This window comes from Pseudorca crassidens, chromosome 8 (genome assembly GCF_039906515.1).
Source record: "Pseudorca crassidens isolate mPseCra1 chromosome 8, mPseCra1.hap1, whole genome shotgun sequence".
NCBI lineage: Eukaryota > Metazoa > Chordata > Mammalia > Artiodactyla > Delphinidae > Pseudorca > Pseudorca crassidens.
Genome location: NC_090303.1, coordinates 83,592,831 through 83,616,586, shown reverse-complemented (window position 1 = coordinate 83,616,586; position 23,756 = coordinate 83,592,831). Strand labels below are relative to the sequence as shown.

The following is a 23,756-nucleotide window of genomic DNA, read 5'->3' as shown; positions in this document are numbered from 1 at the left end:
TGTGGAATCTTAGTTCCCCGACTAAGGATCGAACCCGTGCCCCCTCTGGTGGAAGCACAGAGCCCTAACCACTGGACCACCAGGGAATTCCTTATTTCTCCTCTTTTCATTCATCTCCTTTTTCCTTCCTGCCCCCTTTCCCCCTCCCTGCCTCCCTCCCTCATTCTTTACCTTCCTTCCTTCCTTCCTTCCTTCCCTCCCTCCCCCCTTCCTTCTTTCCTATCTTGTAATTCTTCCATCTTAGTAGAATCCCCTTCCTGTCCTTGACCTCTTTCCCAAGTCAAGCTTTCCTGGAGTGGATTCCTTTCTTCCTGAGGACCCCTCTCTTAGCCTTGTGCCCCGGGATGGCCCAGGGTTCCCTGAGTGTGGCTGCGTGGTTCCTGCGCCTCTCTGGAACCTTGCTTCACAGTTCTCCCAGCATCCAAAACCACTCTATTTGCTCTGCAATTGTCTTCCTTGGAGTTCCTCCAAAAGCAGGACCTGAGACAAGGGTTCTGGTGCAGGAGGTAGATTTGGGAGGTGACCTGGGGAGGCAAGAGTGAAGAGCAGGGAAGGCGAGATGCGGAAGGAGGAAAAACCACCGAGAGCGCTTTAGTGATGTGGTGACTGGTGTGGGCACCTGGAGCTCAGTCTGGGTAGAAGGCACCTCAGAACTGCCTCTGTGGAGGGTGGGAGGCTGGCCCCCACCTCCACTGGTTGGGACTTGCTTCTCCGGGGTCTTCACTCTCCCTCACTTTTGGGCTGACCCGTGTGGGCTGAGAGCGCTCCCTAAGGCTTCAACGTGGAGTGATGCGGGAGTGGTGTGTAGGGCTCAGCTGCACTGATCTCAGAGGTGGGCCGAGGGCATCAAACACGTCTGCTACATCAATCCTCATTCCTTTTGCTTCTCTGACTCATTAATACTAATAACGACAACATAAGTTATCGAGTGCTTTTTGTGTATCAGTCACTGGTTTATAGCTTCCCAACCATTTTACCACCTAATCTTCTAAAAACACCTATGCGGACAGTGCTATTATACTCTCATTGTACAGATAATTCACTGAGGCTAAGAGAGGTTAGGTTGCTTAACCTTAGCCTTAACCTTGATGGTTAAGCACCCCACTGGTGAACTTAACCCAGGTGGATTTGTGTGGTCAGGCTTCACCTGACTCAGGTCCTGCTGTTAAAGCCTGCAGTAAATGGCTGGAAATTCCTTTTGGAAAAATAGGGTGTAATATTTTGGTTGTGTGCTGTTGTGCAGAAAGCTGCTGGGATGGGGTCTTCAGAAATGTCCTCCTGGGTTGATCTGAGGTTTTTCTCACTAGACTCAGCTGAAGTCTTGCCTTTGGAGGTTGAACGTGACCAGAAGCTGCCCCAAGACTCTGCCAGGTGCTTGGCAGTTGTGAGCTGCTGCCTCAGGGGAGCACGACAGGATGCCTGAGGAGGGAAAAGGATCTGGAAGTACAGCTTGAAAAACACACCCTTCCACTCTGACCCTGGGAGTCGCCTCACAGAGGAGCGAATGGCACCCCTGCCCGAGACCGTGCTACTGGGGGCTGCTTTCCCAAGCCGGCAGGTGGAGGTGGGTGGGGGCTTCTCAGGCTGTGTCTGCTCAGAAATGAGAGGGCTCAGACGGTCCCAGCCCCTGTTCCGCACCTCAGGCGGGCAGGGACTGGGGTGGATCATGGCATCAGCACCTTCCAGGTCCCTGGGGATGACTGAAAGGAAAATGTTGTAAGAGATGGACCGTGGCCTGGACTTCTCAGAAACATGGGCCAAAAAATTCTCTCTTTTCTATTTAAGTTGGTTTGCCTTGGGTTTCTGGCCTGAAGAAGCCAGACACTTCCCCCCAAAGCTGCCAAGTGACCCACTTAGGCTGCTCTGGCCACATCTGACTGCCCCCCTTCTGCAGTCTCCCCTCTGTCAGGAGCTTGATCTCCCTGCCCCTCCCCACCCAGGAAAGGATGGGCAGCTGTCCTCTTCACTGGAGGTGAATTTGCACCCGTTTGCTCCCTGGTCCCAGATCACTGACCTTTAAGCCTGCTGCTAATTGTGATGTGACAGGAAGGACATTCACTTAAATCTACTCTAAGCCAGACACTGCTAGGTCATTATCTCATTAAACTCTCCAGAGCCATGAGCAATTTTTTTTTTGTGGGGGGGAAGGGGGCCCTTGAAATCACCCATGGAAGTGACTGCCTTCGATGGGCCAGCCCCCTGGGTCCTCTCTGGGGCTTGGTTTGAAACTCTCAGGTCCAAACTGCACCACGGAGGTGAGTGGCTGTGCTCTGTGCCCTCGACCAGAAAAGTCCTGTCTTTTGGAGTCTGTGCACCTGGTCTGTTATTGGGTTGCATGCTTTTTGTTTGTGGTTTTGTTGTGGCTGTTCTTTTTTAGTTTTTGTTTTTTAAATAACGTGGTGCTTGGTTTTTCTCAAGGATGATTTGTAGACTGGTGCAGAATGTGCTCTGAGCTTTGGGGGAATCCTTTAGCCTGAATAACTGGCGGCCTGCTATGGCCAAGCCGGGGCAGAGCTGACCCCAGGGATGGACGGGGGCCAGCCAGGCGGTGCCCTGTCACACACAAGCAGCTCTTCCGAAGCCCCTCCAGGACAGGCGACAGCAAACAAAGACCGAGGGGCAAAGGAAATTTATTTGGACTTTTTGGAACAAAAAAATTGTTTTATGTTACAGAAAAACACAATCGTTTACATTTTGGAAGCTTCACACTCTGGGAATGAGCCCTAGTGCCAGGTTTTGTGAGCAAAAGGCTTAAAACACCCCAGCCTGACTGGGTGGCTGTAATTATCAGGACTTATTTTCCAGAGCAGGTCTGACTCTGTCCATCACATGAGTCTCACTCTAGAACTTTTGACTCTTTCAGTAGCAAACATCTTTACCCCTGAAGTCCTCTTCGACATGACCCTTCCCCTCCCATCTTTCCATTCTCTGCCTTCCTTTGTAACTGGCTAATTACCCTGTCACCTTGGTGTCTCAGCACCAAAGCTTCAATAAAACAGCCTCCTCCCTCCAGGCAATTCACTTCCCTCACCTCCTGCAAAATGGGCCTCGGAACTCCTCTCTCCCAGCAAGCACTCCAGTTCTCCCTGCCCACCCCTGTTCGTATCTCCAGAGACCATTACCTGGCTCAAGGGACACGCTGGGGGGTCAGAGGACCTGGGTTCTAGTCCTGGTCCTGCCACCTGTCTGCTGTTATGGTCTTAGGTATCTTCTTACTTTTAAATTCTCAGCTATCCTGCTTCAAAGGGATGTGGCATCACAGTAATAGATGCTGACGTGCCCTGAAAAGTAAAAATGCTACCGAGTGCAAGCAGGATTAGCCTGTGGGTCCTGGGCACCGCCCTCCTCAGCTCAGCATCTCCCACCTGCTGAGGCCCGCACTGTGTCTCAGCGGCTCAGTTGCCATGGTGAAGCGACAGCCTCTGCACGCTGTTGAGGGATTTTACCATCTGGAATGGAAGGTCCCTGAGGGTAGGGCTGGATTTAATATTTATTTGGTGAGGTTCTCAGCCCACGGCACCAGTGGGGGCTGAGCACAAGCAGGTGCTCAGTCTGAAAACTGGTTGCTTAGATTCCAATTTCCTTGGACAGATCCACCTCCTGTAATGCGATGACTGCATCACAGTGACAGGATGGTGCGAAACCCAAGCCCCCTCGTTTGTTCTACTGGACATGACCTCTAGCGAGAAGGGCGCTGCTGGAGGCTGGTCCTGGGGTCCTGGGACTCACTGACCCAGTGTTGACCCAGGTCTTGGGACCATCTGCTAAAGCCCACAGACCCCCTATAGATTTCACCCTCCCTCTGGAATAAAAATCCTTCCCAAATGGATGGGAAACATGGCCTTGCTTTGGGTGAGCAGCAAAACCCAAATAGGGACACTACCATGTTATAAACACAGTGTGGGATCAACCCAGACCATTCGAAGGCCCACGTCAAGGACCCCTGCTCTGGGGATCCCTGTCTCCAATGTGGGGTCCTCACTCCCTGATAAGCAAGACCACTCTCTAGCAGTCAGAGAAGGCCAGAGCCCACCACTGCCCCAACAATCTCCAGCTTCAGCCCCCTCACCACTCTGACCATGGGCGGCTGGCGAAACACCACAACCCTCCTGAAGGAGTCATCGCCTCTTCATGAAAACCACGAAGATGAGAAAATGACCTCACCCCACCCAGAGAGCCCATCACACAAATGCTATTCAGAAAATACATTCTGGATTCTTCCCCCTCCCACCAACACGTTCCCTACCTCCCGTTGCACACGGCTATATGTTACACTTGACAAAATTCATCTTCTTCTTTTAAAAAATAACCTGGCACGTCGAGATCCATTCAGGGCAATGCCATTGCAAACACTGTAATTTAAAGTTAGTCACAGTAGGACTTCCCTGGTGGTGCAGTGGTTAAGAATCCACCTGCCAATGTGGGGGACATGGGTTCAAGCCCTGGTCCGGGAAGATCCCACTTGCCGTGGAGCAACTAAGCCCGTGCGCCACATCTACTGAGCCTGTGCTCTAGAGCCTGTGCTCCGCAACAAGAGAAGCCACCCCAATGAGAAGCCTGCGCACGGCAACGAAGAGTAGCCCTCTCTCGCCACAACTAGAGAAAGCCCACCCGCAGCAGCGAAGACCCAACGCAGCCCCCCAAAAAAATAAAATAAAAAAAAGTCAATCACAGTAGAAACAAAGCCAGTCTCTAGAAAACTGACTTGAGGACCCTCAAGTCAGTCAAAATGGGTTTGCCTTGGTCAGGCCCATTGATGGGATTGGAAACAGCACCCCAGCAGCACCCTGAGCCCTGGCTGACCCCAAAGAGCCTGGAAAAGCTGGCGTTTGGCTTCAAATCCATCCAGAATAAAATGCATAATAAATAAATAAATGCTTCCAACTTGTGTTGCGTGGGAGTATCCAGCTGTGTGTGCCTATAGCCTTCACGATGCTCCCCGGATTTTCAGAGGGAATCTTGCTTGATCTTGCAAAGGGTCTAAAATCACCCCGGGTCACGGTGAAGCATGCAGTGAGAGGGAGATGGAACAGGGAGGAAGACTTCTGTGAAAATCCCAGACCTAGTCCACTGTTTGCTGGATGGGCCCTCCTTCCCGGTGGGCACGGAACCATGTATTTACATCTCTGGTTTCCTGCCTTGGAGTTTTCTGCCTTTGGAAGAAGAGCAGCTTAGAGGAGTGACAGAGAAATGACCCGCAGGCCTGCATAAAGGATGTCCACACAGGCTCTCTTCTCCTGCAGACACCTGGAAGCTCAGGTTTCTTCCCTCAGCTTTGGGAAGAGAGGCTTTCAAGGCTTCAGCACCCAGGGCTGAGGTCCAGCTGCCGCAGCATGTCCTGCAGAGACCCCTGCAGCCTGCTCAGGGCCACCACCTCCGTGGAGTAGAGGGAGGCTTCCAGGACGCCGCCCAGGCTCTCCAAGGTCTCCAGGGCTCTGGCCTGGGGCAAGGGGCAGCTCTTGGAGGAGGCCAGCAGGTGGAGAAGGTCCCGGAGGTTCTCCAGGTCATTAGATATTTGGATCACATTTCTGGAAGGCAGACTGGTGAGGATCTGTTGGTAGATCGCCAATGTCTGGTCCATCTTGGACAAACTCAGGACAGGGGTGAGCCCAGGGATGAAGTCCAAACCAGTGACCCTCTGTTTGGAGGAGACGGACTGCTATGCAGGAGGAAGGGGAGAGCAAGAGCTCAGGGGAGAGAAGTCAGCTCCGCAAAGCCCCTGACCCTTCCCGCGAGCGTGGAGGTGTCTCCTTTCCCCCTTCCGCACCATCCTGCCTAGGCCCTTATTTCTTGTGCCCACGTGGCTGCCAAGCCTCCAAGCTGGTCTCCCGGGCTTCTGTCTTCCTGCCGTTCCCAAACCACCCTGCCCTCCACTTCCAGACCAGCTTTAGCAGGCCGTTTCCTCTTCCAGATGACTCTGCTATAGAACCAGCCATGACTCCCTATTTCTTACTTACTGACTTAAGTCTCTTCCCCAGGCATTGAGGTCCTCCATACATGCCCCTCCCCAACCCTTCCACCCACAGCGGACGCCTTCCTCCCAGACAGGTTCTCCACGAAGTCTCACCCCCTTAGGGATCAAGGCCCCGTCTCACTCCTCCACTCCAATAACTCTGGTCACCAGGAGGGGCTCTCCCCCTCCCCCGCTGCCCGCAGCGCTCACTGCCTGCACCACACCTGTTGGGACACTCGGGGTCTATCATGTGCAGCTTGTTGAATGACTATTTTGAAAGCAAGGAGACTTAAGCGTTTTTCCCTATGAAATGCTCAAGACGCTATCTAGTTCTGAGCTGTCCCTGCTTCCGGCCACCTAACGGCTCCCTGGTTGCCCAAGGCTACTGTTAGAAATCCAGAGAGGCCAGGAGATGTGGAAGTCTCTGGATTGCTCCATGCAGGTGGACAGGTTGGCTTTTAAGGCAGAGGGATAGCAAAAGCCACGTCTGAAAACCTTTGAAGAGGGCATGCTCTGTTCTGGTTCTGCAGGAGGGGTGTGTGTGTGTGGGGGGTCACTAGCTTTATCTAATTTAATCTTGAAACGACCTTGTGAAGACTATTAAGGTAGTCCTATTATCTAGATGAGGAAACCAGGGTTTAAAGACATTGAGGAGCTTAACTAGCTTAAGATTTTACGGTTAGAGAACAGAAGGGCGAGGATTCACACGTAGCCTTCCTAATTCTAAACGCCGACCTCATCTGGGAAGTGGCTGAAGGTATAGGCTTGTGGACCCCAGAGAAAAGACCCAGGGGACATTGAGAGCTGTTTGCAAATACGTAGAGGGTTGTATGTGAAAGAGGGCTTGATAGGCAGGACCAGCAGCAATGAGGAGACGCTTCGCAGGGTCAGCGTTCAGCTACCAGCCAGGAAGAATGCCTAATGATTAGAACGGTCTAGAGATGTGTTGGAGGCCCAGAGGGGGCGCTGCTGGGGCTCTGGTCACCTGCCAAGGGGACACCGGACCGTTATGCTCTGGTCCTGGGCACTAGGATTCCAGTCTGGGAGGAAGGGGAGTGAGGAGGTGGGAGGCAAGGGGAGATCAGGAGAGCAGAGGCAGCTGTCCATGCGGTAGGGAGGCGTCCAGGCCGCCAGGCCCCTTGCGCGAGGCTGCACGGCCTCAGCCAACCTCTGAGGTCCGGTTTCCCCACGGGCCAGCCACGGTTCTACCTCGTCTCCCAGGCCCTCCCTACCGTGTGTGATATGTCATTGATCCTGGTGACAATCGTCTTGATGAGGGTTTTGGTGTCATCCTGGACTTTTCGGATGGGCACGGCTTCAATGTAGGACAGATAGGGCCAAAGCCACAGGAATCGGCACAGGGGTCCACAACGCATTTTTCTTCCCGGGATGTGCTTCTGGGGCCTGAAAACAGAAGGAACCACACGTGGCATGTCGCTGGGATCTCAGAGAACACCCACAGGTCACGTTACCAACCACATTCTCAGATGCGGATAAAAACGAGATTTGCTTTCTGCTTGCGGTTATCATTTCCTCAAAGACAATTCATTGTCTAGAAATACAGTAATGAAATGCATTCCCTTGGGGAAAGGCATGGCCGCATCAAGGAAACCACGGTGAGGTGTGCTGTAGACCGCAGAGCAGGAAGACAGGGCATGAGTAAACGGACGGGCTTTTAAGGTATGGTTTGAATCCAGCCATTTACTAGCTTCATGACTTCAGGCATATCCTATAACCGCTAAAAACTCCTGCCTGCGTCCCCTGCAATATACCTATCGCCAGGCTTTTATGAGAATCAAATTAGATAACGTGTGTGAAAGAGCTTTAAAGGTGTTGTGAGGTCCATTACTACCCTGTTATTAGAGATCGTGTTACTGTCCTCTCCATTAACTCTCTCATGCCATATTTCCATGATGGCATTTATCACTGGCTTTATTACTTCCTTTCTCTCCCACTGGGAGCCTGAATCCAACCGGCACTTATGGAAGGTCTGGTAATACGTCAGATGCAGTGCTGGGCACCAAGGATGCCGCAGTGGACAACGGATGTTCTCTACTCTCAAAGTGCTTACAGTTGAATAGGAGAGATAAACAGGTAAACACGCCATCCCAATGCAGGAAGAAAGAGCTCTGCAAGAAGGACAAGATTTTGTGGGAATACAAAGGGGGGCTCCCTGGAATAGGTGTCACCTGAGCTGGGTATTGAAGGCCAAGGAGGGAGCAGGAAGAGTATAAACTGGTTGCATAAGTGGCCAAGAAAACAGCCGGTGCAAAGGCATGAAGGCAGGAGAAAGTATATAACACGTTCACCCAGAATGTCTGAAACTTTCAAAGTCATGGAACCATGGATTCTAACATTAATAATATGCATGCAGATCCTTGATTAAGCAGCAAAGTTTTAATGAGATACATGAGGCAAAAGGTAATCAGGTTAAAGGTATGAGCCTGTGGCCAATGATCCATGCTAAGTATGTGTGGATGAGCCTGAAATAATGATCAAGAGTAAGTAAATGTTAGCACGAAGGTCCTGGAGATGGCAAAAAAGTTCATCTCTGCTTTTTGTGTTCTGCCTCATCTGGGTCTTGATAAGAACAGGTAACACATTTTCTGTCCATAGGTGGCAATTTAGTATGATTCATATTCTGGCAATATAATAGAAATAAGCAGTCTTGGGAATTCCCTGGTGGTCCAGTGGTTAGGACTCGGTGCTTTCACTGTGGTGGCCCAGGTTAAGTCCCTGGTTGGGGAACAAAGATCCTGCAGGCTGCACAGTGCAGCAAAAAAAAAAAAAAAATCTGTTTCTATATTATAATGCTTGATCAAAGGTATTTTTAAAAATTAATTAATTTGTTTTATGGCTGCATTGAGTCTTCGTTGCTGTGCGCGGGCTTTCTTTTGTTGTGGAGCATGGGCTCTATGTGCGCGGCCTTCAGTAGTTGTGGTGCACAGGCTTAGTTGCCCTGCGGCATGTGGAATCTTCCCGGAGCCGGGATCGAACCCGTGTCCCCTGCATTGGCAGAGCAGATTCTCAACCACTGTGCCACCAGAGAAGTCCTGTTTTTTTTAATCTGAATTTTACCGAAGGGGAAAAATGAGACTCAAGAAGACGCGCTAACTTGTCCAAAGTCAAACAAGTAAGCGGCAAAGCCAGGATTCACAGCCAAAGCTGCTTCACCCAGAGAGGCTGGGCGCTTTCTACCCTACCCCACCAGTTTCTCCAAGCTTTAAGGGAAAGCCCAAATTACAAGGCACTCCAATGACCAACCAAGGGCAGCTCCTGAGACCATGGCATTCGGGAAAAAATACCCTGCTCTATTCTAGGATGAAGCTATGAGATTGTACCCCTGTAGCAACTTCATGTATGAAAAATACTAAGTAATTCGGGAGGGGGCATGTCAAATGTTTTTGTGCTTGTTCTCTCTCCTAAAAAGTTAATACTGCTTCTATTAACTCCTTATTCCCTGAGTAAACATGCCCACCAAATGTTTGAGGAATGGAGTTAAATAGTGCTAACCCCTCAGTGTGATTCCATGAAACCCTAGCAAAGGTGGAAGCACAGTGGTTAGGCCCCAAAGCTTCATCAGTGGGCTCTGCCCTTATTAGCTGTGTGTATCTGGGCAAGATATTTAATTCCCTAAAGCATCGGTTCCCATCAGTAAAATGGAATGGGGAATCACACCACCTGGCTCAAAGGTTAATTGAAATGAACCTGTAAAGCCCCTGCCCATTGTGTGTGTGTGTGTGTGTGTGTGTGTGTGTGTGTGTGTGTGTGTGTGTGTGTGTGTGTAAGGGTGAGGGTTGGGGGCAGGGGGAGTAAATATCAGCTTTTTTTGAATTGTGTAGTTACTCAGCAGCGCTTGGAATGCTCTGGCAGCACTACCTGTAGCCAACCCTGAATCTAGCATTAGGCCCATCGCCTCGCCTGGGCCATCTCAAGAGGGTGCCTGGTATTTCTGGGTCCTCCCCCTGCAGCACAAGATAGAGTGGTAAACTTTTCTAGGATTCGTGTGTTAATGACACCCTCCTTCCCAAGAGAATTTATTACCAGATTAACTCTGGTCATAGTCACTCTCACATAATGGCCACCCTTTAATACCTGAGTGGATAAACAGTTTTACTAGCCCCCTCTATCACCACGGATAACATGCTTCAGTGGGCGCTGAAAATAAATCATAGTTCCTTGAAACGTGGAATTGAGGAACTGCTGCTGAGTAAGTCTGCCTAAGAGGAGAGGCCAGGGTTAGGGGAGCTCCCTGGGGGGGGCTGCAGAGAGAACTCGTAACAGGCCCGTCTGAGATCAAAGTGATGGGGAGACCCTGGCCAACAGGCACACACAACATGAAACACACATGCTCACGCATCATATGCACACACACACATATCAACACATTAACCCTTTAGTAAAGGCTGGTGATTGTCTCCAGCACCTATTGCCTCTTCGCAATTAGTAGCACATCCAGGGTTAGATAGAGGTGTGGCCATTCAGAATAAATACGATATTTCCCAGCTGGTGTGGCGATGCGACTAAATTCTGGCCAGCTGAATACAAGCAGAATGCGATGTGGCAGCTCTTGTGCTGTGTGCTTCTGCCCCTCCCTTTTCCATCCCTTCCTCCATCCTGGTGCCTGAACTGTGGTTGTGGCAGCTGGCATTCTGGTGCTTCTTGGGTCATGAGGACGAGGGCCTTACCGTATGAACACTGGAGTAGGGAGCTGGAGGGGGCCAGGTCCCTGAGGACTTGCTGCAGGCGAGATGACATGCATGGGCCACCTACCTCTGAACTTGTACTGAGTGTGTGAGAGACATAACCTCTGTCTTGGTTAAGACACTGTTATTTGGGGTCTCTGCTAAGTGCAGCCAAACTTAATGCTAATTAATTTATACACCCAGACACGGGCAGACGTCAAGTTTTTCTTGGTTCACCTGAATGTCAGTACCTGGGTGGGGCCTGGCGGTGGCCCGAGATTTTGGGTTTGGGGGGCAGGTAAGAGCAGGGTTTGGGGATTGGGTAGGGGAGGGATTATCCAAGACAGCAACTACAGCTTCACGGAGCACAGCACCTGACACATACTAGTTACTCAATATCTGTTTGATGGTTGACAGCTAACATGTATTGATCACCCACTGGGGGCCAGGGACAGAGATAAAGAGACATGCAATCGCAGAAAAGTGGGATCAGGAGTGGGGACAGTCGGGGCTGAAGACTGGTGGTTCTCCCAGGAAGCCCAGGTAGTACACCACAGTATTCGGCGTTGTTAACTACTTACATATATTATTTGTTAAAAATAAAAGTAAAGAGCAAAACTGTGCTCTTAAACAACTGGTTTAAGAATTTACCTAATTAACTACAATGCAAGGAATTGTAAAGAGATAAAATGCCTTGGATAACTCAGGGGAGGAAGTCGTGTGTAAACCTATGAGCTCTAAAGCCGAGCTATGTTTCAGTTGGAGCATAGGACCTTGGGAAAATTTGCTAACCTCTTGCAGACTCAGTTTTCTTAGCTGTAAAATGGGGATGAAACAAGTCATAAGTCCCATCTGTGGCTGAAACGAGATAATGTATGTAGAATGCTTGCTCTGTGCCTGGCACGTGGCCAATCCCAATACATGTTAGCTGTTGTCAGCATTATTTCCAGCTAGGGAGTCAAGGAAACATCTTGGGGGAGGTGGCATTTAATAAGGGCCCTGAGAATGGGGGGGAATGGGTTTGTGAAGGTGGAGGAGAGGGGCACCCCCAGCAGAGGTCTCAGAAGATGGTGGCTCTCAGCTGGCACAGGAGGTGTGATGGGGGGACAGGGAGGGGTGGGGCTGTACCACCTTGGCTGTGCATGGAGGCCAAGCTGTTTCTGTGGAAGCGAGGAGCTCTGATCACTCCCAGGCTAATGCTTTCAGCACAGGTGACAAAAAGGACGGAGATGAAAATTGGGAAAGGCCACCCACCCATTTCTCCACAGAGCAGCTTGCCTCCGCCTTCCCCAGGAAGCTGGCCGCCTCCAGACGTGAGCTCCCTCCCCTCCCCTCTTGTCCTGGGGGATGCAGCAGACGAAGTGGGGGCCTCTATGTCAAGGTGGGGGGGCGCTTCTCTAGATTCAGGCTAGAAGGTTGGCTGGCCCCAGGGCAGGCCTGCCCACAGCCTTTGGATTCCAGCAGTCAGAGGGGAGATGGGGAGAGCTCTGGGTCACAGAGGCCTTTGCTGGTGGAGGCTGCCAGCTTTGAGCTATCCAAACTCCTCTGCCTTCTCCCGGTAGAAAGTATCAGAGGTTAGTAAGGGCACAACCTTCTCTCTTCCTTCTTTTCTCCAGCCATCAGGTTTTTATACCTCTCTCTCCAGTAGTCTTTGGTATACTACTGTGAATTAAATTCAGGTGATGTGGTATTTACTGTTAATTTTACGGAAAAAACTTTGGACAGTCAACACCCTCTCTCTCCCTGTAGAAATCCTTCCTGTGGGCTCCCTCGCATTCTTCCCTCTCAGCCTTCCTTCCTTCCTTTCTCCCTAACTCCAAGTTGGAAGGGACTTGAGGATGGGGAAAGGACAAAGGATGAACAGACAGAGAAGGCTGGATCCTGATCCTTCGAGTTACTCAGAATCCAGTGGAACAGATAGAAGCTTAAACGACTCATTTTAACACAACGTGGTGAAGGTTACAAGAGAAGGAACGTGGAACTGGGGGATCGTGGGGAAAGGGGGTGACTCTGGGGAGGCGAGGAGAGCTTTGCACTGAGACCTGAAGGACAGGAGTTCCCCAGGGGGAAGAGAGCAAGCAGGGCCTTCCAGGCCAAGGGGACAGTGTGGAGCTGGGGGAAACCATGGTGGGTTTGGGAGAATTCAATATGGTAGAAGGGTAGAGTATGTGAGGCTGGAGAGCTAGAATGTCCCGGCCTTGATTCTATATGTAGCCGGGATCTTTCGGGGAATCTGCCCTGCTCAGGACACACACACACACACACACACACACACACACACACACAGACACAAATCCTGGAGGCCATGTTTGCATGAGCAGTAGTGGGCAAGAGAACCAGAATATTCTTCTCTTCCCTTTCCGTGTCCCTTCCTCCTCCAGCTCCTGATTGGGTCAATTAGCGTATCTCCTGGTAATTTAAAGTAGTGCTCCGAGGAGTCCAGTTTGCCTCTGATGAGGACTCAGAAGATCGAGGGTAGCCATGGTTGGTATCACATGCATGGAATAGCTAAGAGAGACCAGGGTCCATCCAGCTGCTGAGAGGTGGATTACAGTCAATGCCTGGACTCTTTCTTGACATTCTTCCTGGTTCCTGACCTTGTTGGTTCTAGGCTCTCCCTGTCCTTAGCCTCCAGTGTGAGATACTCTTCCACACATACTACTCACTTGAGTAGCTTTCAACTTTCTGAATATATTTTTTCATCCAGGAGACATATAGATACACACATGTAAGAGAAACAAGTGTCAGGAAATAAAATTCACCTTTACTATGGGGGATGCACTCTTGAGAGTCTCCGTTCTGTTTTTTAAATGTTGGCTGCAATATACAGTTGAAAACACTGAGCTAACATGAGTGGTTTTCTCTTATTTGCAACCGGAAGGCTGGTTGAGAAATCACGTTAACATACTTAACTGGTAGCCAGAATGTGGGTGCGAGGGGTTATATTCTTCCCGTTCGTCAGAAACTACCCTTAGATTTGATCTCATCAGGGATAACAAATAGGTTTCAATTCCCGTGTCAACTCTGATCAATTTTTAGCGGTTCCTTGGAGTGCTGAGTGGAGATGAATCTGAAGCTCCATCCAGTCTCAGAGGGAGAAGGTGCCGTGATCAATTAGTGATGTCTGCCGGGTGCAGGAGTGGTGGATATGCCACTTGTTCAGCATCTCCCAAGGGCCTGGCACAGAGCAGGTGCTCATTAAACTTTTGTTGAATGAATGAATGAAATATTTCCCATCCCTGATCTTCATTGTCTAACAGGGTTAACCTACCCCTACAATGGTTTACCTGCTCCCATTTTAAAGTCACGATCTAGAATTCACTTTTGCCCAGAAGGAATTCCTAAGAAACTTTCTTAATGAAGACGGAAAATGCTTCAGCATCCTGGTCTCCTTTTCATGGGGACTTTGGTCGGCTTCCTGCATCCCATAGATGTCCTCTAGCACCACATAGGCCCCTATTCCCTTCAGCTTCCTGAGTCCTGCTCCATCTTAACTATTGTCTCAGATGCTCCCTGCCTTGGTCCCATTCATCAGCTTGGCTCTTCCTGCTGTGCTCTGAGCCTCCTGCCCTTCTCAGAGGTCTCTGCTCTGCCCGGCTAGTCTTCCCTGTGGTTTCCCCCCTCTTCCCTGGCACCCCCAGCCTGGAGCACCCCAGAGTACAAACTCAATACGTGCCCAGATGGGGATGAACTCTTCCAGGGGATGGAGGAGATATCGGCATTGACACCGATCGCTCCAGAGAGCTGACAAATTGAACAGGAAAGACTGTAAAACGCACTCTGCTGAGAAGCAAGGCACGTCTGTCGTCACACATGGAGCAGTGCAAAGGCCTCTGTGGGCCCAGTCATCAGGTGGGTTGTTTTTAAGCAGAAACCGCCTCTCTTTCTACTTCTCTGAGACAGCTGTGTGGACAAAGAAGAATTTCAAGGCTCTCGCTGGCAGGCTACAAGGGAGCTGTCGCCACTGGACTCCTACTGCTGGTGGGAACAGGGCCTACTGACTGACGGATTGCAGGAGAATTTGGCTCGGTTTTCCTTTAAATTACATGCATGTGGTTGAAGGATGCACATACCACAAGGACACCACCTCCCTGGAGGCCTTCTCTCTCTCTGCCCCCCACTGACCCCCACGTTCCCCTAGGTGGTATCGAGGCTAGAGCGGGGACAATGACCCAGGTTCTGTGAAGAGAGCTCTCCCAAGCGGCCACCTCCGTACCCTGCATGAACCACTCAGACACAAGAGGCATCCGCCTGGGGCTGACAGGCGGAATTCACTGCAATCTCCCTGGCTCTGTCCTTGGCGATTGGAGCCATTTCCTGGAATGGAGGGGGGAGGAAAATATTTCCCCCAAATACCAAGAAGAGTTATTTTGGGCATAAGATGTGCAAAATAAGACAAGGACACTCCTTTGGCCAACATGGAAACGTTCCCCTCAGCCCAATGTCCTCAACTGCTTGAAAAGGAAAGAACCGAATCACACCCACTGTTTTTCTCTTGCCTTTTCCCCCTGCCTACACGAGAGAACGGATCAGCAAGGCCTTCCCGCTCAGGAGGGCGTTAGTGTGGGAGTGACTATGATTCTGTTCACCGTCCTGGTGGGAAAGAGACTGGATACCCTCTGTCCCACCAGTGTCAGCTGACCACTGCCCGCCTCAGAGCTCTACAGAGCAAACACCAGAGAGCGGACAGAGGTCAGTGCGGGGAGTCATCCAGCTCGTGCTCCTGGGGTGGTGTCTTCAAGTCCCTGCCCTCTGCCCCGCCTCCCCTGCAGACTACCTTCTCATCCCCTCCAAAGCTGCTAGTCTCAAATGACCACCAGGGGACTTCCCTGGCAGTCCAGTGGTTAAGACTCCATGCTTCCACTGCAGGGGGCTCGGGTTCCATCCCTGATTGGGGAACTAAGATCCCACACGCTGCACAATGCAGCCCCCAGAAAACACAAACAAACAAACCAAAAAACCCTCAAATGACAACCAGGCCACCATGTCACTCGATTGAACTGTGTTTAAGAATTCACTTTTCCCAAGTGCCACACCTTTAAGCTAGAGAAACTGGAGTGTACAGGCAAACCCATCCACAATGAAATCTGAAGCAGCCAGGAGGGAAGGCGGGCTATAAGCGAGGCTGGTAGGTCTCACCTGCCAATAGTGTGTCTTTATCAGTTTTGGCTAGAGAGATGGTAACCGTGAGAAAAGTGTAACAGGCCTTTCCCATGACCTGCTGTTCTGTTGCCCCAGAGAAACCCTATTTTATCCATAATGTAGAAGGCAATTCGCACAGCTTTGAGGCCAGATATGGTGAGATCCAGCATAATTTCTTTGGGAGATTTGGGTTCTTCCTGACAGTTTTTCTGCCCACCTCTACTACCTCGTCCCTTCCTAGGTCCTGGGCTTCATACAGCCCCTCGCATTCAAAAGGCAGAAACCCTGCTGGAAAATGATGCCTGAAATCTCACCTGCAGAGCAAGGCTTCTCCCCGGAAACTCAAAACCCTCCTAACTCGCACTCCTCAGAAACTCAACGCACGTCCCCTGCACATGGCGGCGGGGTACCCTGACCTTTGCGGGTGTGCTCAAGGCCATTTGCAAAGCATCTCAGCGACAGGGCTGGCGGCTCTGGCAGTCTCCTGGGGCCCTGGCTGGCTCCGCGAGCTCAGATTCCCGCCCCGAGGGCATAGGTGCAGCCCAGCCCCAAATCCAACGCTCCCGGCTCCCAGCCGCCTCCCCTCCGGTCAGAACTCTTGTGCAAAGTTACCACAATCCAGAACCAATCCGTCCGCTCTGCCCTTCGCCCGCCTCAGTTTCCCCAGGATGGGGTGACCTGTTAAGAAAGACCAGCGGAGAAAGAGAAAGGAGAGCGCCGGCTCTTACCTCGCAGCTGCTGGTGCCGCGATTCCTCGATTCCTCTGAGGCTCCATGCCTGCCCGCCCCTCTTATAGACGCCCGAGCGCAACTTGCGCAACTGCCCGGCAGGCTCCGCCGCACCCCGAGCGCCAGCTCCCGCCCTGTCGGGCGCAGGGTCTCGAGGGAGGGACTCCGCTGCGCCAGGAGCCCCGCGTGCACCCTCGGGTACCGCCTGAAAAGTTGGGGGCGGCTGGCAGGAGAAATCCTCGAGGTGGCGCCAGCGTCGGCCTTGCGGGCCTAGGGGCGCGGGCGCCAGGGACAGGGCGGCGGTGAGGGGTTCTTCTGAGCCGGCTGTGGGCTCGGACGGCGCCCTTGCTGGTCGGTGGTGCGCGGACGGCGCGGCCCAGCAGCCAGCTCCGCTGGGCGGCGGCACCCGAGGGCCCTGGGCGCCTGGGAAGCCTCGGGTTAGCGAGAGCGGCCCGCCGTGCGCCAGGCCTGGGAAAACACACCTGCAGTGATGATGGTGTGGAGGGAATAAGGAAAGCCAGGCTCACACGGTCTGGAGGCAGCACTCATGCTGCATTGGAGACTTCCTAACGGGAGCATGCTCCCCGAAGTCTCCTGTGCTCCGCCGGGACTGCAAGTGTCTCCTTTGTTCACCGCTATACCCCCGGTTGATAGCCTAGTGCATTGCACAAAGTATTTAATTTCTAAGATATATTTTTAAATGAAAATCGCAAACTTAGGTCTAACAAATATTATTTTTCGATATTTGCTTCATTAATCTTTTTGGCTAAAATATTTTAAAGCAAATTACAAACATCATGACGTTTCACCCTTAAATACTTCAGCATATATCTCTGAAAAATAAGGAAGCATTTCTACTTTTAATCACAAGATCATTATCACACAAGAGTAATTCTTTCACATCATGAGCTAGTCTGCGTTTCAATTTCCCCCAATACCTAAAAAATGTCTTTTATGATTGCTTTGTTTGAGCCTGGTTGTTTTGCTCTTAATATTTTTGGAAGGAAGGAAGGAAGGGAGGGAGGGAGGGAGGGAGGGAGGGAGGAAGGAAATTGAGCTATATATCTGTGGAAGTCACAGATTGTTAGCACTGACCGTGAATTCTAATTATACTGCTACCAAAATGTGGGAAACAAACTAAATGTCCAACATAGGAAATTGGTAAGATTATTGAAAAGCCACATGACAGTAATATGCACACATTAAAAATTCTGTTGTAAAACTAATATTTAATGATGTAGGAAAAAATAATTCTATTTTGTGAGATGGAAAGAATCAGATTATACAATGGTATGTGTTTTCTGATCACACACATGCCAACACACGCACTTGCACACCAAAATATATGTTGTCACTACTGGGAACGGGATCAGGAATTTATAAGCTCTTCTTTGTGCTTTTCTGCTTTTAAAAAAGTGTCTACAATGGAATTACATTTTGAAGAAAATCTTTCACATCCCACGGAAATGGTGTTTTATATTGTTTTTCATATATAGACTGTAGCACCCACTACAATCAAGTTTTTCTTGTCCCCAACATCTTTGTAACTTGGTTCTAAGTAGAGACATAGCTTATAGGCAGGGCCTTAGCAGCCTCAGGTTCGTTGTCCCAGCATCACCTTTTCTTAGGGTCACAGTTCAGATTGGGACCAGAGTTATTGCTTGAACATCAGGCAGCACTTGAGACCACAGTGAGAGGCTATGGACTGCTTGTCTGCCTAGCTATCTATCCCCTACTTATATTTTGCATTTGGTTGATTAATAATTATTTTATTTTAAAATAAAATACTGTAAAATAAAATATTATTTTTAAAAAAAAAAATCAAAAGGGACAAAGAGACATGAAAACTCAGTCTCCCCCAAGTCTTCCTTTTCTCCCTAGAAGTAACTGTCATTCCCAGTTTACGGCGTATCCTTCCCTGGATATTCTTTTTCTGTCCTTCGTACATCTATTACCTTAAAAAAAACATGCAAAAATGTCATATTATTCACACTAATGTTCTTGCCCTTTGCCTTTACATTTTTTTATTTTGGAAAATTTCAAATCTCCACAATACATTTGCAAGGAAAAATGGCATTACAAATCTCCGTGTACCATCAACCAACTTCAACCATTATTAATCTCACTTCCTTCACTTAATATATCTAAAACACGATTTCTTACCAACACACAGGTGTTCCAAATCCTTTAAAAGTCAGCGTATGTTTCATTTTACAGGTGTACCATAATCAATTTAACTGTATTGTTACATACATAATGTAATTAATTCACTCAAATGTACTTATTTGAGCACAGTGTGCATATAGCAGTGGGAGAATTTCTTGATAAACAGAATTGTTGAATCAAAGGGCACGTACGTTCAAAACAGAAATATATTGTCAAGTTACATTCCTTAGAGATTGCACTGATTTACATATGCAATTGGCTGCAAGTAACAGTGACTTAGGCATTAACGTCATTTCATTGTCTCCTTTAACCAGAAGCCTGGAGGAAGGCAGGTGCCGTAGCTCGGTGACATCATCAAGAAGCCTGCTCCTGGACAGAAAGCCCAGAGATAAACCCACGCACATATGGTCACCTTATCTCTGATAAAGGAGACAGGAATGTACAGTGGAGAAAGGACAGCCTCTTCAATAAGTGGTGCTGGGAAAACTGGACAGGTACATGTAAAGGAATGAAATTAGAATACTCCCTAACACCATACACAAAAATAAACTCAAAATGGATTAAAGACCTAAATGTAAGGCCAGACACTATCAGACTCTTAGAGGAAAACATAGGCAGAACACTCTATGACATAAATCACAGCAAGATCCTTTTTGACCCAGCTCCTAGAGAAATGGAAATAAAAACAAAAATAAACAAATGGGACCTAATGAAACTTCAAAGCTTTTGCACAGCAAAGGAAACCATAAACAAGATGGAAAGACAGCCCTCAGAATGGGAGAAAATATTTGCAAATGAAGCAACTGACAAAAGATTAATCTCCAAAATTTATAAGCAGCTCATGCAGCTCAACGTCAAAAAAACAAACAACCCAATCCAAAACTGGGCAGAAGACCTAAATAGACATTTCTCCCGAGAAGATATACAGACTGCCAACAAACACATGAAAGGATGCTCAACATCATTAATCATTAGAGAAATGCAAATCAAAACTACAATGAGATATCTTCTCACACCAGTCAGAATGGCCATCATCAAAAAATTCTCAAACAATAAATGCTGGAGAGGGTGTGAAGAAAAGGGAACCCTCATACACTGTTGGTGGGAATGTAAATTGATACAGCCACTATGCAGAACAGTATGGAGGTTCCTTAAAAAACTAAAAATAGAACTACCATCTGACCCAGCAATCCCACTACTGAGCATATATCCTGAGAAAACCATAATTCAAAGAGAGTCATGTACCACAATGTTCATTGCAGCTCTATTTACAATAGCCAGGACATAGAAGCAACCTAAGTGTCCATCAACAGATGAATGGATAAAGAAGATGTGACACATATCTACAATGGAGTATTACTCAGCCATAAACAGAAACGAAATTGAGTTATTTATAGTGAGGTGGATGGACCTAAAGTCTGTCATACAGAGTGAAGTAAGTCTGAAAGAGAAAAACAAATACCGTACGGTAACACATATATATGGAATCTAAAAAAAAAAAAAAAAGGTTCTGAAGAACCTAGGGGCAGGACAGGAATAAAGACACAGACCTACTAGAGAATGGACTTGAGGACACGGGGAGGGGGAAGGGTAAGCTGGGACAAAGTGAGAGAGTGGCATGGACATATATACACTACCAAACGTAAAATAACTAGCTAGTGGGAAGCAGCCACATGGCACAGGGAGATCAGCTCGGTGCTTTGTGACCACCTAGAGGGGTGGGAGGGAGGGAGACACAAGAGGGAGGAGATATGGGGATATATGTACATGTATAGCTGATTCACTTTGTTATAAAGCAGAAGCTAACACATGACTGTAAAGCAATTACACTCCAATAAAGATGTTAAGAAAGAAAAAAAGAATTCTGCTCCTTCTGACCTTCTATTCTTCATTGTGTCCTTGTGCTTATTGCTTCACGGTTGCAAGATGGATGCTACTCCTTCAGGCATCATGTCGTCACATGAGTGCCCAGTAGGAAGGGCAGGGCAGAAGCAAAATGTTTTCTCCTCTTGAAATTCTGTTTCAAGTTGGGGAAGAGAAGTCACATTTTCCCTTGTTTCTCATTGACCAGAAATGGGATGTAGGTTCATCCTTAGACCAATCAATGGCCAAATGGAATGTGATTGCCATGACTGATTTAGACTGATCATAAGTCTCCCCTCTGGGGCTGTGGTAGATCAAGGTAGATGAATGGAAGCTCTGTCCTTTCCTGAAAGAATTGGGGTTCTGTGAGCTTGGAAGAAGGAGAGGAGAAATGGATCTTGGGTACGCAGTGAACAGTGCTTGCTACACTCAACTATGGTGTATTATCAAACTTCCGATGCACTTGACTTTATTCTTAAATAGTAAAACTTAAAAATACTTTCTGTGGGAATTCCCTGTTGGTCCGGTGGTTAGGACTCCGTGCTTTCACTGCTGAGGCCGTGGGTTCAATCCATGGTCAGGGAACTAAGATCCCACAAACTGCGTTGCACGGCCAAAAACAAAACAAAGCAAAATCCTTTTTGTTTGAACCTTGACAACCTTAACAATTAAAAAAAGAGGTAATTCTAACCCTTTGGATTTGAGTATTGCTTTTTCTTTTTCAAAGCACTTCCATGATATCTTTTGACTGACAGTAACCCACAGGAAGAAATAGAGCGGGTCTTATTACCCTGTTCCGAATGAGAGCCTGAGATGCAGAGTGGTCAAGGAATAGGTCCAGCAAGTGGCATCATTAGAGGTCACAGTTCTCAGTTGCCGTGGCCCTTGTGGTTTTGCACTGAGGTCAGCCATGAGCTGCAGGCTCACATAGTGTGCCGGGGTCTGAGGGTGGCCTCACAGAGCTCTGTGCTTTGCAGAGCCACTGGTGGTGCCCTGTTGAAGGAGAAGAAAGGCAGACAAAGGTTAGATCTCTGTTCTAATTTTAGGCAACCCCAAGCACCTTCTCCTGTGTGAAATATGCCTTTCAACCTGCAGTGAGGAAGGTCTATACAAGCTTACAGACTGGACGGAAAAAGCAACAGGATAATTCAGTCAAATAATGGGTCTATTTTTTCCCCTAAATTAAATATTTGTGTGTGTCTGGTGGGGGGGTGGTAGACTGGATTGGTTCTTCTATATGTATGTGACTTCTCAGGGGTGAGCTCCCTGAGGGCAAAGACCGTATCTTATTCACCTCACTGTTGCCAGTCCTTGGAAGAGCTCCTGATGCATAGTAAGGGCTCCATACATGCCTATCAGATGCATGAATGGCTTGAGTTCTTTCTGCTAATGACGGATGTCCTCCCTGTTATCATCTGTCAGAACACCACGTTTCTTTCTTCGTAGCACCAAACAATCAATCAGTTAATTTCTAATTTGTTAATACTTTTGTCTCCATCATGAGAATGTAAGTTCCATGAGAGTCAAGACTGGGTCTGCCCAGTCCTAGCCCAGGGCCTGATACGTAGTAAGGGTTCTAGAGACTGTTTAATGAAGCTTTGAGCAAATGCGTTTAGCAGTGTCTGGCACATAGTTGGCCCTCAATAAACATCCCTGGAATAAACTCTGACTACATATAACAGTGACTTCACGATCACACACCTCCAACAACTGAGCTGAAGACTGAAGCTTAACAGAGCAGAGGAGGGCCAGGGAGCCAGGCTGCCCAGCAGTGCCGCAGATGGATGGACAGCCCGCCATGAGGTCCACTGGCTTCCATGGGATCCCAGCCAGAGGAGAGCCTCAGGGAGCGAGAGAACAAATTCTTTATAAGGAAAGGGAAAGAGGGGCTGGATGTTGAAGGACCTTGACAGAGAGTGGGAGCCATTAAAAGCATGAGAGGGGATTCACATGGTCAAGTCACCATGTGATTCAACTGGCAGAGAAATATAAGAAGAATTGCAGGGAAAAAAACTAAAATCAAAGAGACAAATTATGAAAGGTTATTTCTGCACCCATTGTTCATTCGTCCAACCAGGGAAGCATACACTGAGAGCATACTGTGTGCTGAGCCGTATGCTAGATCCTAGAGATGAAAAAATGAGTCAGATTTAGCCCTGGACCTCAGCCATGGTTCCAGGAGCATGAGTGAGGAAACAGAAAAAGGAAAGACCCAAGAGACATATTGAATAAAAGAACATCAGCCCTGTTAACTGAATTTTCTTCTGGGAGGAAACTAAGCAGTCATAGTTCCATATACTTTCCCACCTCGAGCTTAGCAATGGTGCCCCCGGCAGAGACAATGAAGCTGAGGAACAAGAAGGGTGGGACTAAGATGTGTGCTGTGAGCGTGGTTGTTTAGAACATCTGGTTGCAGATGTCCAGTAGTTAATTGGGGCTGAAGTCCAGGTGGAGATGTGGTTCCAGGCATCATCTTCAAAGACAGGAAAGATGACGTCTCATCAAATCAGGGTTTGGGGGGCCAGCAGCCTCAGGCCTGGGAAACTGTGCAATCTGCAAGGTTTTGAGTAGATGACTGTGCAGTGGAGGGTGTGAAAGAAGAGGGTGGCGATGGGAATTGGCTGGTGTGAAGGACAGAAGGGGCTCTGAGGAAGTTACATGGAATAGAGGGCACTTTGAGCTTAGCTGTCTACAGACGGCTGGGGAAAGAGCCCTGCGAGGAACAGAGCGAGAACAGTGACTTCCCTTCCCTTTAATGATTTAATTGACCAAACTATCGTGTTCATTGTAGAAGATTAGAAAATGCAAAGAAGCAAAGCCGTGAAAAAAGTCATCCCTAATTGCACCATGTGGAGATAACTTGTTAATATATTTGTGCTGGTTTGCCCAGTCTTGGTATCGGTACCTTAGTTCCCGGGTTGGAATCCAGCCTGGAAACTCTGAAGAAGGAGATGACAGCCAAGAGACTGACTCCAATAGGCTCAGCCTCTGGGCTGCGTGCTCTTTCTCTACTCTAATCTCTCTTCCTCACTGGAGTGGAAGGACTCGGGCCATGATCCTGTGTAGAGCTGGACCCTACCCAGGTACCCGGGGCTGAACAGGCATTTGGGAAGATGCTGTGGAGAAGTAGCAAGAAGCCTTCTATCCCACAGAAGGCTAAGATCTAACGCATCCTGAGGCTTCCCAAGTCACCAGCCCAATTTTGTCCCTAAAGATGTT

At 48.9% G+C, this 23,756-nt stretch overlaps 1 protein-coding gene across 1 annotated transcript; it reads right to left on the bottom strand.

Moving 5' to 3' along the window:
• Positions 1-2,619: 2,619 nt before the first annotated feature.
• Positions 2,620-16,555, bottom strand: LEP (leptin). The gene is made up of 3 exons (XM_067745563.1): positions 16,509-16,555; positions 7,186-7,357; positions 2,620-5,659 (listed from the first exon to the last, which is right to left on the bottom strand). The coding sequence occupies exons 1-3, from the start codon at positions 16,553-16,555 to the stop codon at positions 5,300-5,302; spliced, it is 579 nt and encodes a 192-aa protein (XP_067601664.1). The 3' UTR covers positions 2,620-5,299.
• Between the last annotated feature and the right edge of the window lie 7,201 nt (positions 16,556-23,756).

Excerpts from the sequence above, each read along its gene's own strand:
- LEP (XM_067745563.1), bottom strand. The coding sequence starts at position 16,555 with ATGGAGCCTCAGAGGAATCGAGGAATCGCGGCACCAGCAGCTGCGAG. Across the intron at positions 7,358-16,508 it reads GCGGCACCAGCAGCTGCGAG|GCCCCAGAAGCACATCCCGG; the intron begins GTAAGAGCCGGC and ends TTCTGTTTTCAG. Across the intron at positions 5,660-7,185 it reads TCAATGACATATCACACACG|CAGTCCGTCTCCTCCAAACA; the intron begins GTAGGGAGGGCC and ends CCTCCTGCATAG.